This window comes from Lutjanus erythropterus, chromosome 15 (assembly GCF_056507025.1).
Source record: "Lutjanus erythropterus isolate fLutEry1 chromosome 15, fLutEry1.hap2, whole genome shotgun sequence".
NCBI lineage: Eukaryota > Metazoa > Chordata > Actinopteri > Lutjaniformes > Lutjanidae > Lutjanus > Lutjanus erythropterus.
Window position 1 is genome coordinate 24141292 of NC_139331.1, and position 16069 is coordinate 24157360.

Here is a 16069-nt window from a genome sequence, read left to right on the forward strand (position 1 = left end):
CACAAAATAATGCAAAGGGGCATGTTGTTGTAGCTCAATCAATTTAAACCTTGATTTCGGTGCCATGTGTTCCCTAAATATTGACAGAAGACTATAGAGGGGAGCATTGCCCCTCACTGTGTGTAGTGTAAAGACAGACAGATCAATATCTGAGGAGTGTGTGCTGCTTTCACAGCCGCTCTGACTCCTTGTCACTAATCGTACACAAGATCAAATGTACATGTGTGCCATCAAGGAAGAACAGAGGGTCAGCAGGTTTTTATGAAGACATTTTGCAACGTGTTAAGACTTAAGTTTAGAAATTAATCTAATCCTAATCTGTTCACATCAGGACGGTGTGTACAATAATAACAATAAACAAAGGATCATTCGTTGTCTCATGATTATCTGAATGTTTTTTCATAAATTTCAAATCACTGGTAAAATATTAAATTCCTATAATCAGTAAAAGGGGCGCATTTTACTTCTTTTTGAGGTGCTGACACAAAATCAATTAATGGGTGGAGAGTCTTCTCATAACAGCAAAAGGTCAAAGGTGACCTGTTGGGGCCGCGAGTCATTAACAACTGCCTGGTTAAAAACAAGGCTTACCTACTAGCAGTGTTAGGTAATGAGTAGTTACATGAATTAAATTGCAAAATAAATGTAATTGGTACCTGTTACAGTTTCTGGGAAAATTTTTGTAATTAAATAATTTATTTATGAAAACGTTGGTGATTACAAAGGGGTTACAATGGCTGAGATCTGTCCTCTAATTAATGCGCTCTTCAGGTTTGATGTTTATTTCAAACATGCTGGATGTCAAATAACTTTCCCCAAAATAACCCTCACAAAATCAGATATCAGAGTACTTGTCCCCTCTGCAAACAGCAGTCAAGTCATAGCAAAACTTGGCAAACTAGCAACTTCTGCTGAGCCCTCAGCCAGAGATCTCAGTGTAGTTTTTCATCAGGACGTGTGTCTCTCCATATAAAGCAAGTTGTTCGGTCATATTTTTTATCATTTGAGAAATACAGCCAAGTCTTTTATCTCAGGCACATCTGAAGATCTGAACTGTGACTCCTTGTTTACCTGTCTCAGTCTATCGCCTACAGCAAGTAGCATCCTTGCACCGGTTGCCCGTTTGTCTTGGGATCGATTTTAAAATTGTTTTAATTACTTTTAAGGCCAGGTATAAGCTGGTCTCTCTCTACATTTCTGACCTTTTATCCTCCAACGAGCCGTGACGCAGGCTGGGATCCTGTGGCGGAGCTTTATTAGCCATTCCAAGGTCTAGGCTGAAAACCGAATGACACAGGACGCTTTCGGGTGTCAACAAATACATTGATTCAATCTCAACAGAAAACAACCTCTTGCAGGAAAAACAACATATTTTGCAGGTGTGTTTGCCTGATCTCTTGGCAATACAGAAGGTAGAGATAAAACGTCAACAAGTGAGGAAGCACAAAGGAGACGCAGGCTCATAAACCAGAGGATTAAAATTAAATGTTGAAAGGTGGCAAGACGATTTTTAAACAGTTAAAAATAAAAGGACAGGCCATTTTGTTTATTTGAGTAACAGTATCAAACCCATTTATGTTGTGTTTACAATGAATCACATCCAACATTTTGCAAAGAAACATGCATCATTTTTTTTATTTTGAGATTACCTTATCTGTTAATATCTGTGATTTGTGTTTTTGTGGCATCTGACGCAATATGACACCACCACCCTCAACAGAATACTCTTTAGTAATTGGCTGGATAGAGATGTGCCCATGAACACCCCTAGCACAAATAAACAGAGCTGTCTGATGACATGAAGCCCACCCATCAGCTGAGTTCAGGCATTTAAACAGACCTACCTCTGTAAAAAAACACAAAAAAAACAAACACACCAGTAGCGCCACCATATCAGCTGAGTGGAGGGCTGTCAGCTTCCTCTAGTGGATCTTTATGTTCCTGCAGAATAACTCAGTAGTTGTCCTCCTCCACACAGTATATCTACATTACACCACACCAGTGGTAACGTTAAGGTAAAGTTAATGTTCAAACTGATAAACGGGCGTGTTTACTTCTGTGACACATCACTTTTTCTTTTAACGGTAAGCGTTTGGAAACTGAGGAAACTAACTGTTGAAGTTTTGATGGTGTTACGTGTGGTACCCTGTCCTCTCTCTCTCTCTCTCTCTCTCTGTCTCTCTCGCTGTCAGTCTGGTCTCCCTCCTTCCTCTGCCTGTTGCACACCTGAGTGTAATCAGCACTCAGGTAGAGAGAGGAGGAGGGACACATGGACAACAGCACATGTGGTGAGGAGATCTTTTTCTTCCTCTTCTTTTCTCCCCAAGCAGATTGCCACCTCCATGTATACTGTTTTAGTTTGTTGTGTTAGTTTAGGCAGGGGGTTACTGGGAGCGTTAGTTATTTGGTTTTTGTGTTTGCTTTGTCTTCAGGTAGTTTAGGGCAGTGTTTCCCAACCCTGGTCCTCAAGGCACGCAGCCCTGCATGTTTTAGCTGTTTCCCTGTTCCAACGCACCTGATTCAAATGATCAGGCTGTTATCAGGCTTCTGCAGAGGCTTGATGATGAGCTGATCACTTGAATCAGGTGTGTTGGAGCAGTGTGCCCTGAGGACCAGGGTTGGGAAACACTGGTTTAGGGGGAGACACTGGAAGTGACAGCCCACTGTGTGGTTGACCCATTTTGGCAGGTGTCTTCAACCCTCCCTTTTTTTAAAAGAAAAAAAAAAATAGGTCAAAGTTTTTATGTTTTAACAAAATGCCCCAACTTTTTTGGAATTGGGGGTTTTACCTGAAATGTTTGAAAAATATGGATTTTCTGTATTTTTTTTAAAACCAGCATGTCTGTGTTGGCTGTATCTGAATAAACATTTCATATATAAAAACAGTGAATGACAAAAACAGTAGCATGCTGTATATCCTTTGCTTTATTTACATGTGACATGACAGAGTGCTACATGTACAGCTTTTATCTCATAAAGCAACAAAAAATTGCAAGAGCTTCCAACATATCCGGACCCACAACGACCTCATTTCACCAACTTAACCCATCATGAGCTACATTCACTCTGAAAGAATCAAAAACGGAGCATTTACACATTTGAGACCGCTGCCTTTTGAGAAGAAAACAGAGTGATGTAAAGACAAGGCACCATCTTTGATTATAATACATGTTGAGATATTTGTAAAGAACAGAAACACATTTGTTTGGCTGTTTTGTTTTGTCCATACGCTCCACTTTTATAAAACAAAGGAAAGGGCAGCAAGTCTCATTGCAGGCAATGTAAGGAAAGTTAGAGGAGGAAAAACGATCACTTAAAATATGTTCTACGTAAGGCAAAAATATATTTGGCCAGCGATATACTGTATGTGCTGGGATAAGAAATGTTTAACATGACAGATGATCAGTAGTCCATTTACACAGAGTTGTGAAAAATCCATGCAGTTCATCAAAATCCATCCATCTACACAGTCAGATAATACAGAATCAAATGTCATCACTGTTTGGCAAAATAAATACAGTTATTAAAGAAGTGCAATTACAGAATGAAGCTTCTTTTTGAGGGAAGAATGTGTAAGAGATCAGTGGTACCGACTCCAGTTAAGGCTCTCTCTCTCTCTCTCTCTCTCTCTCTCTCTCTCTGGCTTTTTAAACATGTCTGAGGACAAAGCGAACTTGACAACAGCCAACACTGCTATGGCACTTGAATTATCTGTTCATCCAACACATCAGTGCTATTAATGTACTGTTAGAGTGCGCTTAAAGGGACAGTTCACCTCAAATTAAAAAAAATGTGTTCTTCCTCTTCCCTGTAGTGCTTTTATGCATAAGATTTTTTTTTGGTGTGCTCTCGGCTGTAGAGAGGTCTGCCTTCTCTAGAATACAGTTGAAATAGATGCCAAACCGTTTGTGTTGCTCAAAGCACCGAAAAATTACATTTGAAAAACTCAACAGCAATGTCTTTTTTACCAGAGGTGGGACGTAACTTAATAGAAATATTTAGTTAGTGCACTAGATTTTTCAGGTTTCTGTACTTTTGTATTTTTCTGACTCTTTACTTTCACGCGCTACATTTGAACACAATTATCAGGCTTGTAACGTTAGTCTTAATGCATTTGAGGAGAATTATTCATCATTTTTATTTTGAATCATGTCATGTTCTCAACATAAAGACAGATTTCCACCTAAACTGATGGGACAGTAAGACATAGAGAAGGCGATTCCTCGGTGTCTCCATCAGCGCATGTCACGCACGACAGACTGGATGAAACAAACAAAGGGGAGGATTCAAACCACGGGGGGAAAAGGCATCAGTTGCCTACGAGAAGCTTTTTAGCACCGCATGGTTGATTTTTGGACCCAAAGGGCATGCCTTGATTCAAAGAACTTTGAAAACCACCTTCTGCTGATGCCGAGCAAAAGATTTTGACAGTTCTGCGGAGATGAGGGAATATCTAACAAAAAGAGGCTTAATTAGTCTTAAAGTATGTTTGTGTGTTGATCATAATGTTTCAGATTTGCAGGCTGGAGCAAAGTTAATGTGCATTATTTTCAATATATTGTTTTTTTGTTTTTATTTTAAATGAGAATGGTTTAAAAGTCTTCGAATTATATTAATACGACAGGATATTCAGTTAGCTTTGCACAAAAACAGCCAGTAGAAATGTCGTTCAGCGGGCTACTTTTTACTTTTATACTTAAGAGCCTGCATTTTTTTCACTTTTACTTGAGTAAAAAGTTAAATCGGTGATTCTACTTTAGCCAGTCTTTTTTTAAATACAAGTATCTGTACTTATACTTGAGTAAATAATGTGTGTACTTCTGCCAGCTCTGCTCTTGGCAGACATCTCTACAGCCAATATCTCTCAAACTCTACGACAATCTAGAAGGATAAACAGCACCACAGGTAAAAGGAAAAATATGTAACTTTCCACCACCAGTATTATGTCACTCAGCTTTGGCCAGATATACTGTAGGCGTTCTCATTCATCCCAGACTGTCAGAGAGCGTAAAGGAATGACAAAAACAACACAGTGCAAGTAAAGAGAGACAACAGTGGTTCAACAAAGAATTAAAAAAATACACCGATTATACACACAAAAGTATCCAAAGTTAATATTAGCACTTTTCCCGATTATTCTTAACTATCTGGTGGTGAAGAGATGCTGGTTGTGAGGAAGTTTACAAATTGTTAAAAATTGTTATACATCAGTTTTACATCCTTTGTTTTCAATGAGGCTGAAAGCAAACATGAAGAAAAAAAAGTGGCTCCACGCCTCAACTCCCAGTAAAAGTACAGTACATTCAGTCGACATGGAACTTATCTTTTTTTTTAAAAATATAGTTATGTACACTTACAGTATATAATTTCCCAATGCAGGTACTCCTTATTTACAAACACACACGGTAGTTGGATTGTATTCTCATAGTTTCCACAGAGATCCCACTCAGTCACTGTCACTCTCATCCTGGTACTTGGCGGTTGCTTTGATGGCGCGTCCGTTTTGTAGAGGCATGTCTTCATAATCACTCCTTTAAAAAAGACAAAGAAAGCATCAGTTAGTTCATGTAGAACTGCAACTGCAAAAAGTTGGGATGTTGCAGAAAATATAAATACAAATAGAATTCAATGATTTGATTTGTATTTAATTGAATACAGTAAAATGACAAGATATTTAATGTTGAAAATTATAAACCTTATTGTTTTTTCTGAATGTACATTCACTTATAGTATGGGATCAGCCACAGGTTGCTGACCTCTACCCTAATAAATTAACCCTCAGCCCGTGAGATATATTGTTTTCTGATGATGAAGTTTGTTGTTCAGAGTCATGCCATGGTGAGCATTTTAATTTAATTTAACAAAGGCTTACCCATATATTACTTCATCATCCGAGTCATTAAGCATGGAGAAAGCAGGATTATCCTTCAACTGGGAGTCTGAGAAATTAAACAAAAACCAGTTAGGTTGATGCACTAGTTCATTATCTACTGCAGTGAATTGATTGTGTTGTATTACCTACCATAAAGGGCATTCTTGGAGGGGGAATACACAAATGCTAATGTGTACAAGTAAAAGTTGAGTAGGCCATAGAATGACAAAAATTCGGCTGGTAAGTCTGGAGTTCAGGAATAATTTCTCTCTTAGTCTGACATCTCACATGGTATATCCTTTACCTCACCAATACAGGCATTTTCCCATGGGAAATGGCTGTCTGATGGCAAGGTACAGCATGCACTTACATTAAACTTAAATTAATTTTTAAAAATGGACCTTTTTCATGTGGCTATACTAAATATTTTGCTGCTGACTCTGTCTACAACAGGACATTGCTTAGCCTCCGACACCAACACTCCAACTGCTTCTCCAAACTGCCACCTCCTGTAAGTAAGACACTGACTATGGATAAATACCTCATACAACCCAACTTCAAATAATTCGGACAATCCCTTTAAATGAAATCATAGTCTATGCAAAATATGATTTGAAAGGATATAGTTTTGGTAATGAGTTGACAGTTCAGCAACAAAACTGTCTTTGAGAGCCTTGGCACCAAACCTCAGGTAGAGGATGACCATGCTGGAGGAGAAAAAACAACAGGATCAGATTAAACCACATTAACTATAGAGGGCTTTAAAAAAAATCACAGTGTCATTTCAGGTTTTTGTATTCTCCTTAAAACATACCTTATAACTAGGACCACAAACGTCAGCGCTGTCAGAAACCTGAGCCGGAGATCTAGTGGTAGAAAACACACAGCTCGTTAATTTTATCATAATAAAATTAATTAACTTGGATCAAATCCAGAGAGGTGTGGTGCAGTAAGCTGTGGTACCTGAGTAAGGCATGTTCTTGAGCTCAGAACAAGCTCTGACAACCAGGAAGATCAGGTAGAGGATGTAGAGGACGACTACAATCAGGAAGAAGACCTTCATGCCCTGGAGAAAAAAACATGTGACTTTATTAAACTGCTGCTGAGCAAATGAAGACATAAACCAGGGTTTGTGCAGGTTTTGGCAAGTTATATTTAAGACCATTATGAATGCATCTTAGGCATTCAAGCAAGACATATTTCACATCCATAATGGAAAACAAGTATGAATGATATGAAGGAAAATTGAATTACTTCAAAGCAAATGAATTTTAAATAATGTAAGTAAATGAAAGACATTTTAAGGCCTAAAATTCAAATGATCGGATTTTAGACTTTTAGCGACCCACGAAGAACCGGTTTGAATAACAGTGAAAAACAATGTAGAAAACTTAGTGGTGTTTCTGTTTCTTTCATGTATTATTGTGCATAAGGTTGCATCAGATGTGGAGTGATCATGGATGTATTATTGAGCCATGGGAGCAATAAGGAGACTGTCGGAGTGGAAACAGTTGACCAATCACAAGCTTAATATTCACTACGTCAGAACTTATTCGGGAAGAATTATTTCCATCTCCCATTAAAAGGGCCAAAACCACCTCAAGCGGGTGTAAGAACTTTTGTGCAGAATTGAGGAAGTTTTTCTAAATATTTGCATTTCTTTCAACCATTTCTGATGCAATGCTTCAAAGCTATTGTTTAAAGTTCCACTAAAGGTCTCACCTGAAAGTTCGCTATGTCCACTTTATACAGATAAGTCGGGTCTTGGAGCTCATTGACCCTGAAAGTTCAGAAAAAGAGAGTAGTTAAGCCCTGTGGTAATTCACAGTTTGAATATGGCTGCTAGTCAGTGAGGTCAGACTTACGTTTGCCATATGCCCAGTGTGACCGCTGAGAGCCACAGAAGACCTACGATGATCAGCTTTGGCAGATAGAACGTCAGACATTTCCTCTCGCCCTGTGGGAACAACATTAAAAAACCATGAAATGAGATTTATAATCATGAGAGAGATGCATTAAAGTGCAGGTACAGAAGTGGACCCACCTGAACTCTGATGCCATGATAAACACAGAGCCAGAAGAGCAGCAGAGCACACAGGAACAGAGCCTGAAAGAAAGCGTCTAATGTCCCCGGAAACCAGCTGTTCACCAGGAATGACAGCGGGAAAAACGGATCTGAAATGCAAAAGCAACAAAACACAATGAGCAACAAACCAGACCTACAAGTTCTTTAAAATATCAGAGAACACCTAACATTTGCAGTGGACACATGAAACCACAGTCCTTCAGCTCTGAATATAAAAGGTGCATCTGTAATGGTTCATAATGGCTATAACCTGATGGGTAAATTAGGGTTAAAATTCAATACTGAAGCTCACCGTTGTAGAGTAGCAGCAAAGGGAGCAGGATGGACATCCACTTCTGCTCTATGCCCCAATCCCTCATAGAAAACTTCCTCAGTGAGTGTGCAAACATACACTGGAACATAAAAAAAAACTTGCATTGGGTAAAAGTCATGTTAAAGTCTCCAGTTATCTTTTGTTCACTGTCACTTCTGTCTCTGGATTACTGGTCATGTGAAATTCATAGAGATTAATCTCTGCCTGGACGCCCTCGTCCTCGGTCAACATCACTGTTTGTTAAAGGCTGTAGCTAAAGTGAAGATACTGGTTATGATATGAAATTAAAAGGCCAAAGGAATCCGTTGTTACTAATCATGTCATGCTAAGTCTCTTGGGAATGAGGCTAAATAATGTCAAAAATGTAATTCTTACAGAAATCTCCAAAATGTTAAAAGTTTTTGATACCAAATCACAGCATGATTTTTTATATGGTGTTCCTCAAGATCTTGGAGCTGTAATGTGGTATTTTGGAGGTTTTGTAGCCATTTTTTATCAATTCTTGAGTGTTACAAAATGGTTAATTTTTCCACCGAATCTGTGTAATAAATCAAATCAACCCAAAAATTGCTGCAACAACTTAAGACATGGGAATGACCATCATATACCTAAATCGTGATGTCCTAAGCCCTTCTACACTCTAACGTTTAAAACACGAATAGGCATCTGAAGAAAACAATGTTTATTCCATATTTATGACTAGAAAACTTGATACACAGTGCTGGGTTGTTTCACAAATTATCTTCTTCCCAACTTTCAAACGATGTATATCTCTTCTATGCAACATATCCTGTTGACCTGTTATCTCCTTCTATAGATCACCTGCCTACCTCATAAAAATGACAAACATGGGTCTATGATAGGGAGAGGTGGAGTGGAAGAGATTAAGAATGAATGTGCTGTGCTCTTACCGTTACCATAAAGGTCAACACCACAAAGACAAAACGGAACCAGATCTCCACTTGTGAGAAGGTGGGGTTGTACGTTTTCCACTGAGGAGGAATAAAAAAAACAAAAACAAAAAAGGAGGGAAACAAAAAGAGTTAAAGGGTCTGCAAGCTCAAACTATTTGAGAATGAAAAAGAATTATAAAGCAGCAACAAAAAGACAAATATCACCTGTGTACTTACCACAAACTTGACTTTGAGTTCAGATGAAATATTTTCAAGGCCTTTGAAGCTGACCTTCACCTGGTACTGGGTGTAGTTCAGATAGGCCAAATGAAGTACAATGATCTCATCACATTTCTGCAAGGAAAGACAAAAAAAACTTATTTCACGACTGGTTCTGTCAACAATCCAACTGTACTACAATAAATAAACTGCTCCGAGGACGTCACCATCTATCTAACATGATGATCAAATTCAATCCTGCACTCACTGCTTCACTGTAACCTCATTTTTTTTTAAATCATAAATGACATTTCATAAACTCACGCTGCTGCCTGACTAAATGATTAATGATGATGAAAGCATACTGTGTTGCTGACTGACACTTACAGCCCCGCAGTGTAGTATTCGTGACTTTGTTTGCACTTCGTTTATGTGCATCACGCTGGCGTCCTGCATCACCCCCTTCAGCTCGACATTGATCTCGAAAGGCTGCTGGAAGACGTCCACTGACACAGACAGCAGTAAAAACAAGTTGTTATTAACCAAAGCCAAATATGTTTACAATATAATGAAGGAGTAAGCTGTCTGATGCCTTCAACATTCAACTGTCATGGTAATGGTTGCTGTTTGTGTCTCATTCTGGGATCTTACTGTTTCTGTGTTCAGCCTGCATCACACAGGTGAGCCATAGCCGCTGGTTGTAGGTGGTGAGGGGAGGAGAAACTAGATTGAAGGGCCCAGTCTGAAAACATACAATGAATGACATAATGAATTTGCTATTCAATAACTGGGATACTTATCAAAGACAGTTACTGAAACACACAAGACATTGTCTTAACATGACGAAACATGAAATCAAGAGTGGAAAAGGACAGGTGAGAATCACAGTGTAAAGAACAATGTGATATAAACAAAATGTGTGTCTGCAATGTATTGCAAGATGACCCTCTCCTATACATGCATCAATATGTGTTGCACTATCTGCAACTTTTTGGAAAAATTTCCCCTTTAAATAGTAGAACTTCTTTCTAATTGTATACCGTTGGTTCACTACATTTAGAATGATATGCAAAAAAATAAAAAATTCTGATTTTTAGTGGGAATGGTTATTTTTGCATTTCATTTTAACTAGACAAAAATGATTATATGAAATTTGTTGGAGTCTGTACTTAGGTATTTTGCTTTACATCCATGAGTGCAAGAAAAATATTGATATTCTTGAGTATTGTAATATTGTGTTGTGAAAAATACTATAAATTTTTAATTACAGTAGCTTACAGGCAAAAATTTGCAGCAGTGTTGTAATCTATCTGACTCCACTCTAACGTAAAAATGCAAACAGACAGGAAGAAGTAAGCACATATCTTTCCTTTGCTCAGATTGCACAAAAAGTAGTGCTATGAGGCTTAATGTTACAGGGATAAATACAAATGCAGATACCACGGTTTCATTTTATCTCATAAAAAAGCTAACTTTTATGTACTCAGATTTGATGCACATGGCAGTGTCTTGACATGACTATAACAATAACTGAACTGTAATGCTGTATTGTGATACATATAATCACCAAATTCTTGCTACTTACATCTAGAAAATATAATTGTAAGTCAGGGCATCTCTGTAGCACTACAATGCTTCATTTATAATGGTATGCTGTGACACATTTTGCCTTTTTTTAAATTGCAGCTCCTGTGATTTTAACGCTGCACTTGATCATTTTGTGATTTTGATCACATTTCAAATAATTTTTCATAGCTAAACTACAATGTGAAGCACTTTAGTTTTACAGATTTTATACAGAAATGAGAGATGAGATGAAACACCGTGTATAAAAGGAGACAGAGCATTTTTTTCCAAAGACACACAACAGATTCAGTTAAAATGTCTGTAGTCCATCATTATGAATGTGCTTGCATTGTTGCTGAAGTCAAGTGACTGCATACATTACAAGGATCCCAAACATGCATATCAAGTAGCACTGATGTGCACTGCTGGAGACACCTTTTCATCTTACCTTAACCGAGAGGTTTTTGACAAGGAACTGATCAGCATTGTGCTCTTGCTCAGAAATAATCCGAGGACCTACCAAAACAAAACATAGTTAATTCATTTTGCTTTTTAATAGTTTAGGAACAGTTACAGTTACAGGAAAGGTTATAAAGATGCAGATACATAACCAGGGGTGCACGACAATATTGGCTTGTCATCGGTATCAGCTGATAAAGGCTTTAAAATTAAATAATGGTATTGATCTAGGTTTACTGTAAAAAGGTTTTTACGTCTCCATAACAGACAGCAAAGTTGCTATTTGCAATTGCTCAGCAATGATCAATTCACATTCCCTCAGCAACACAAATTTAACTGCCAATCTTTATTGTGGTCACACAATCATACAGAGTAATTATCTGTATTTAACCCATCCTAGTATAGTATTAAGGACAGTAGGCAACCACCATAGAGCACCTGGGGACCAACTCCAATTCTAAGCCAGCACCTTGGTCAGGGGTACTGACGAGAGAATTGACCTATATTTCCCAATCATTGGCAGCAGTCTACATCTACATCAACAGGTGCAGGAAAAAGGCCACCTGCACCATGATGGACTCTTCTCACACTGTAAATGAACTTGTCCCCCTCCGATCAGGCAGGAGGCTACGCAGCATCAAGGCCAGATCCACTCAGCTGAGGAACAGCTTTTTTCACTGATGCTGTAAGACGGTTGAACTCCGCATGTCAGTGAGATGCCGTTTGATTGATAAACCTGCCTGCACCGCGTTGAGATAAGTGTAGCTATACTGTGTACAACCCCCTGCTATTAATAACTGCTATCCAGTTCTTGCTATACTAAAATTCCTATTACAGTAAGCAGCTATGGCAAAAGCCGCACATGCTGGGCTGGACAAACAATGATAATCCAGAGACTGTTGTGCTCACACAGAGATACCTGCTCTACTACAAGATCCCGGATCAAGGTGTTGAACCTGTGGGGTGGATCGCACTCTGAGTTGACAGGATCGAGGACTTCATGTCTCATGATGCTTGGTGTCAAAGTCGATGAACACTATTCCTGGATGTTAAACTTTTTATGGGAAGATGTCAACTATATTATCATTGCATATTGCATATTATATTCCTTTGTTTTTTACTTGATTCCATTCCATATAAATGTATTATCTGTATAAATTATATTTAGTGTGTAGCACGAAGGAACTACGACTCAAATTTTGTTATTAATGTGTTGTATAATGACAATAAATGAACTTGAATGTTTAAGTATTATTGTTATTACAATCATATATTCATTGTTCTGTTTACCTGAGCACTGCTGCACTTTGGGCAGTGGCCGCCTTGTTATCAGTCTTTTTTTATACTTTTGTACTATGATCTAAATATTTATTACTAGTTTGATTATGATGGTGTTTTTATTGTGTGTTTCTCTTGGTTTTCATTCATGCTATACACCATTTTCAGTATTGGCAATTAGCCAAGATGAGTTGGAAAATGCTGCAATATTGGCTAACTACAAATATCCAATAATGTGCATCCCTATGGGCAGCATTTATCTGGACATGAACGTTTGGTTACATCCAAAGAGGTACGTCACAGGAAGTTGAGAACCACTGGACTTATCAGAAAGGAGCAGAGCAGTGGTGAAAAGGAGTTCGTGTTCCTCAAGTACTCTTGACTCTATCAGAGCCTGATAACATTAAGTGATGATGAAGCAGAATGACTCACTTGCTTTCTCTGTATTACAAACCGTAAATTCTGTGTTAAAATGTCTCCTGACCAACACCCAGTTAGGGCCAATGTTGTAGAAACGTTGATCAGCCCTACCTGCAATCCCAATGAAGACAGTGAGGGCAAAGCAGATCAGGAACAACACGAAGACCAATACAAAATGCCTTTTTGACAGGGTGTAGAGCCGCATGGGGGCCAACCTGTCACAGAGAGACATTGACTAGACATTAACACACACAAACTAATCATCAGAGCCATACGAACCTGAACAACAGAAGAGAAGAACAAACAGACAGGAGCCATGTATGTTCTATGCTAAATGTTGTTAGCCTACAGCCTGTGGTTCAGGTACGGATATGTCAACACTGTTAGCCTCCATGCTAGTTTACGCTATCAGTAACAGATGGCAGAAAATAGTGGTTTTAACACGTGTCCGCACATATTTAAACATCAGTGACATATTTCGAGTGTTTCCGCTGACCAAATCTTACACTTACAGCTCCATTTCTTTCGGTTCGCGGAGTCGGTGCGGAGGAAAAACGTTAAAATTTCGCTGTGAATCCACATCCGTGTATCAACATCAGTCTGCGACAATGAGTGCAACGTCACCGAACGGGGCGGACCGTAGTCACGTGACGCCAGCGGGCAGGAAGGAAACGTGAAAGGGAAAGGAGGGATGCTCCTGTCCAGGTGGGAACCCCGGGCCGGCGAAAGATCTCCCGAGAGTTATCAGTGTAACGTAAACCACGCTCTTGCTTGAAGCCTAACAAAAAGTTTTTGGTCCTGAAATCTAAGGAGGTCTTAATCACAGCGGTGTTATATTATAGAACACAATTATTCTATACATCGTGCACAATGAAGAAAAAACGAATATATATCTCGCGAGAGTTTGTCGAATCTAGGGTTTCCACTGATACAGGCGTAGGAAACGATGCTTGTTTGCGTCGGTACGTAAACGAAGAAGGATTCCCATCATCTGACTGCATCCTTTCTCAGATATGCTCATTTGGTCTATGAAACCGTTATGTACCTGTCCGTGTTTGATGTTAGGTCCATATATTTTATGCGTGGCTGCTACTTATATTCTATTAGGCCAAAAAGGCACATGTTTAAAGAGAAGAGAGGGTAGGCTTAATTTAGAAGGAAACCCTTGACTTACGAGACTCTCGTGAGATTTGTAACGAGCCGTTTCTTAATTGTGCACCCTGCACAAACTAATGATGTTTTGTAAAGTTATAGTAATAGTAATAAAATCTGTGTAGCTTTAGGGACATTAAACACTTGATTAGGGTTAGGCAAAGATCACGACGCGGTCGTGTCTACAAGGGAATCCCAGACCCATCAAAGATCTCGCGAGAATGACCATTATAACCGAAAACATGATCTTTCCATACCCTCAGTAAACTGTTTTCTGTCCGTAAACTCCCCCAGATCATGACCACGGCGTTGTTGCATTACAAAACATAATTTTGTTTGTGCAATATGGACAATAAATAAACCACGCACACAACTCTCGCGAGAGTTTTGCAAATAAAGGGTTACCTTCTAAACATAACTAGAGGAAAGGAACGTGTAATGAAAAAGGTGCTTGTTAGAGTAGGTAAGAAAGTAGGATTCTCTTCGTCCTACTGTCTCCTTTTTACGTGATTTTTTTTTTTTTTTTTTTTGTCTTTTTTAGTAAGCCATCATATACATGTCAATGTCTGATATAAGATCTATATATTTTATTCGTGGTTGGGACTAATTCCATTTAGCCAAAAGACCATACGGTTAAAGTCGAGAAGGTAACGGCTAACCAACGGCTGAATCTACGTGAAAAGAAGCTCCGCAGACCACGTCGTACGTCAGCGTTGACTTTTAATTTCTCATGAGCTATCGAAGCGATCACAGTTATTTCTTCCAATTTGAACGACAACATTTTGCTGATTTTAACGTTGGCATTCACGTAGATGTTTCATCACCACTGAATGCAGGTGCATGATTTAATTCTCTTCCACAGGACAACACTTGTTGCCTTTGATAGGAATCATGAGGCCTCTAGCCCATAATTGTGGGATTATCTAAATATTTAAAGAATGTGTGTAAAAAAAAAAAAATGTAAATATTATTGGCTGCACTATTTTTCCATTTTCACCAATATTTTCTTAAATGAATATATTAATATTTTCTACCTCTCAGTCTGGCATTATCAAAAAATATAAAGCGAGAAAATATAATCCAGTAAACTAGTTTAATAATTCCACAAAAATCTCTGCGATGAACACCTTGTTTGCATCTGCCACCGGGCCCATAATAGATAACAACTGTTTAGCATACAGGTGCAGACTGTCATATTATAATTCACAGCATACAGCGACAAAATAGCCATCGATGTTATATAACGCAGCAGAAAATGGATTAGGCATTGTGTTGGTAGATGAACAGGAGAGCCACCTGTAAAAGCGATCATCTCGGTAAGGTGTCAGGTCCTCCTTCAGCTCGTTGTAGGCCTCCTGGATCTTCCTACAGAAGTATTTCAGCTCGCTGTACAGAGGGTTTTCCAAGCCGGACGAGTAGTCGTTGTCCATTATTATCACACACACTCACACAGCGAGCCGTGCGGCGGCTGAAAATGGCGATGAGGGGAAACGAGCTGCGGTCTTTGGAAAACAGCAGCACGGTGGTCTGTCTGTATTGTTGCGTCGTTTAATTGAAAGTGCAGCCCAAGCTGTTTTGTTTGTGTCGAGTCAAAGAAAGAGAGAGGGGGGGGAAAAGCCGTTAAAAAAAGCGAAGAGGGGGCGGAAGCACATATCCAACACACAGGAGGAGGGTCACGTGATCAGAGTTCAGCACCACGGACAGAGACAGACAGCTGCCTCTAATCACAGCAGGGACACCGGTGTGTTTTCACACAATTGCTAATTATTAGTGTTGTCCTAAATTCCTCAAACAGCCCGACTGATACTTGA

General features: G+C 39.0%; 1 protein-coding gene across 1 annotated transcript; it reads right to left on the reverse strand.

Annotated features, from left to right (window-relative positions):
• Positions 1 to 4360: 4360 nt before the first annotated feature.
• Positions 4361 to 15866, reverse strand: tmem181 (transmembrane protein 181). The gene is made up of 17 exons (XM_084738191.1): positions 15555 to 15866; positions 13218 to 13321; positions 11398 to 11465; positions 10035 to 10125; positions 9771 to 9889; positions 9402 to 9518; positions 9183 to 9263; positions 8251 to 8350; positions 7917 to 8047; positions 7738 to 7829; positions 7595 to 7652; positions 6836 to 6938; positions 6687 to 6738; positions 6497 to 6579; positions 6023 to 6112; positions 5873 to 5939; positions 4361 to 5531 (listed from the first exon to the last, which is right to left on the reverse strand). Exons 1-17 carry the CDS (start codon positions 15686 to 15688, stop codon positions 5447 to 5449), a joined length of 1575 nt encoding a protein of 524 aa, XP_084594317.1. The 5' UTR covers positions 15689 to 15866; the 3' UTR covers positions 4361 to 5446.
• Positions 15867 to 16069: the final 203 nt, after the last annotated feature.